The 2143-nt window shown below is 42.0% G+C and overlaps 1 protein-coding gene across 2 annotated transcripts in view; it reads left to right on the top strand.

Annotated features, from left to right (window-relative positions):
- AP1G1 (adaptor-related protein complex 1, gamma 1 subunit) overlaps positions 1–2143 on the top strand; it is a 34683-nt gene that overhangs the window by 8184 nt on the left and 24356 nt on the right. For both annotated transcript variants that reach the window (XM_010143611.1, XM_010143609.1), the window contains exon 5: positions 401–497. In XM_010143611.1, the coding sequence (XP_010141913.1) occupies positions 401–497 (97 nt within the window). The remainder of the gene's footprint in view (positions 1–400; positions 498–2143) is intronic.

The raw sequence follows: 2143 nt of genomic DNA, 5'->3' as shown, positions 1-2143 counted from the left end.
GGAGAATTAGCCATAATTGGACATAAATTTAGTTATTTGCTTCCAATGCATTATCCCCTCCCTAGCAACTGGAAGACAGACTGAAGTAGCCCAATTAAAGGCAGAGCTGCTTTGCAGTTAGTATCACTTCCGAAGTGCATAATGTAAAAACGAACCGGTGGGTGTATTACTCTGTGGATCAATACTTTATTTTTCCCCTCCTCACTGGAAGTAGTTTTATTGAACTCTCCTCTGTGATGCTGTTTGGTGTCACTTGTAGTAGAGAGATGGAAAAGGTTCCATGAACGTTCTGGGCCTTTGTATACCGTGAAATTGGTAACAGTTCCCACTGTGCTCGATGTTCTCAAAACTTAGCATTGTCGTTACAGTATGTACTAACGAAGCTGTTTTTCCTATACAGGCCGCACTGTGCGCTGTTCATGTCATTAGAAAGGTGCCTGAACTCATGGAGATGTTTTTGCCAGCCACCAAAAACTTGCTGAATGAGAAGAACCATGGTAATACCTGAAACTCTCTTTAGCAGTGCTACCCCATCCTTTACAAGATGGTGCACTTGCTACCATTTGTTTGGAAGGAACTTTTGAGGTGTACTTGTATGATTTGTTTCTTCCCGTTTCTATGCAGTGAAGGCAAATGTCATTCAGAAGGAGGGGATGTCTACGACTCTGCTAGTCAGCAGAACTTTTACATGGCATAGATGACTAAAGGAACTCTCTTCCTGTGTTTTGATACACTTCAGAATGGGTGGAATGGGAAAGTTCATGATTTTTATCCAGTATGGTGCCTAAGGGGACTCTAAAGAGCAGTTTTTAGGGTTTCTTTTTTTGTGTCTTCTGTTAACAGTTAGCACTGTAGGATTCTCGGACATCATTTTAGCAGGCATTCCCAGGACTGAGATACCTACATCACTGTCAGGAGAGTCTTCAGTGCTGTTTTTCATCAGAACTGCATCATAAAACAGATTCTTACCTCAGTGGTCCTTTGCACGATTATTCCACTTTAACACATTTTCTTGCACAAGTGCCATTATTTAAAGAGAAGTACTAATATTGACACCTTGACTAGTCTGGATCAAGCCTAGTGCTCGTTTCCCAGAGTCTTAGTCCTGTAACACATCTGCAGCGAGCACGTGCCCTAAAAAAATAGGTGGGTATCTACAGGTTTTACAGCAGACATCTGCAGTGCTGAAAACCCATCACAGGGTGAAGTTCTGTCTCTAGACACCCTAATTTTAAGTGTCAACAATAGTAATGGGCCACAGTAGCTTCCTGAGAAACTATTCTTCTGTTGTTTTGGGTTTGTTTTCTGCATGTGCAGTAAATCTTTGGAGTACAGGACAGCTGGCATGTGGAATGTGGTTTGTGTGTGTGTAGTTAGGTTTCCTTGATTTAAATAAAACATGATGAGAACATTTAGACCAGACACTGCTTCAAACAGGCAGATCCTCTGTCTTCGTCTTATGCAACTCTGAAAAGCTGAGAGTTATTCTGCTCCCTCTGTTCCATCTTTAAAGGTGGGAATGCTTCTCTTCAAGCCTTGGCCAAGCAGAGAATTGAGTCTAGGTTCACCTGAATTCAAGAACTGGATCATCCTTTCTGCTTTCTCATCCTTAAAAATGAGCATCTCCTTTCCAGTAGTCGTAGCCATGTGCTTTGTACTGAGCTTTCTCTGGAGCAGAGTATGTATGAAACCGCTTCAGCAGCCTCTTGGGGGGGTCTCAATGATAAGTAAGCAGTGTGAGTGATACAAGCTTAACAGATAGGTATCTATGTGCTTAAAACAGATTTTTTAATAGAACCTGCCGTAGGTCAGAAGGCTACATAGATTGTGGAATATAAATGTCATCGTCTGTGTAGAAAACATTGCTTATTAAGCAGGCTTCTAGTCTCTTTCTGAGTCAGGAGGTCTCCAGTACAGCCTTAACAGCTACAGAAAAGCATCTGGAAAGGATCGTTGTGTTATGGCTGAGTGTGGATGTAAACTAATGCTTGTTGTTGGAATGTGACGCTTTACAAGTTATCAAGCATTGACTCTAAAATGGTTTGTAACCAATGTGCCTTTTCTAGCAATTTTCAGACTTGAATGGGTTTCGTTAGGGCAGGGCACACAGCAGCTGGCTGGACCAAGCAGTCTGCTGTAGTCT

The sequence above is a fragment of the Buceros rhinoceros genome, unplaced genomic scaffold (genome assembly GCF_000710305.1).
Source record: "Buceros rhinoceros silvestris isolate BGI_N320 unplaced genomic scaffold, ASM71030v1 scaffold7519, whole genome shotgun sequence".
Taxonomy (NCBI): Eukaryota; Metazoa; Chordata; class Aves; order Bucerotiformes; family Bucerotidae; genus Buceros; species Buceros rhinoceros.
The sequence above is the reverse complement of the archived record's forward strand: the minus strand, read 5'-3'. Positions and strand labels throughout refer to the sequence as shown.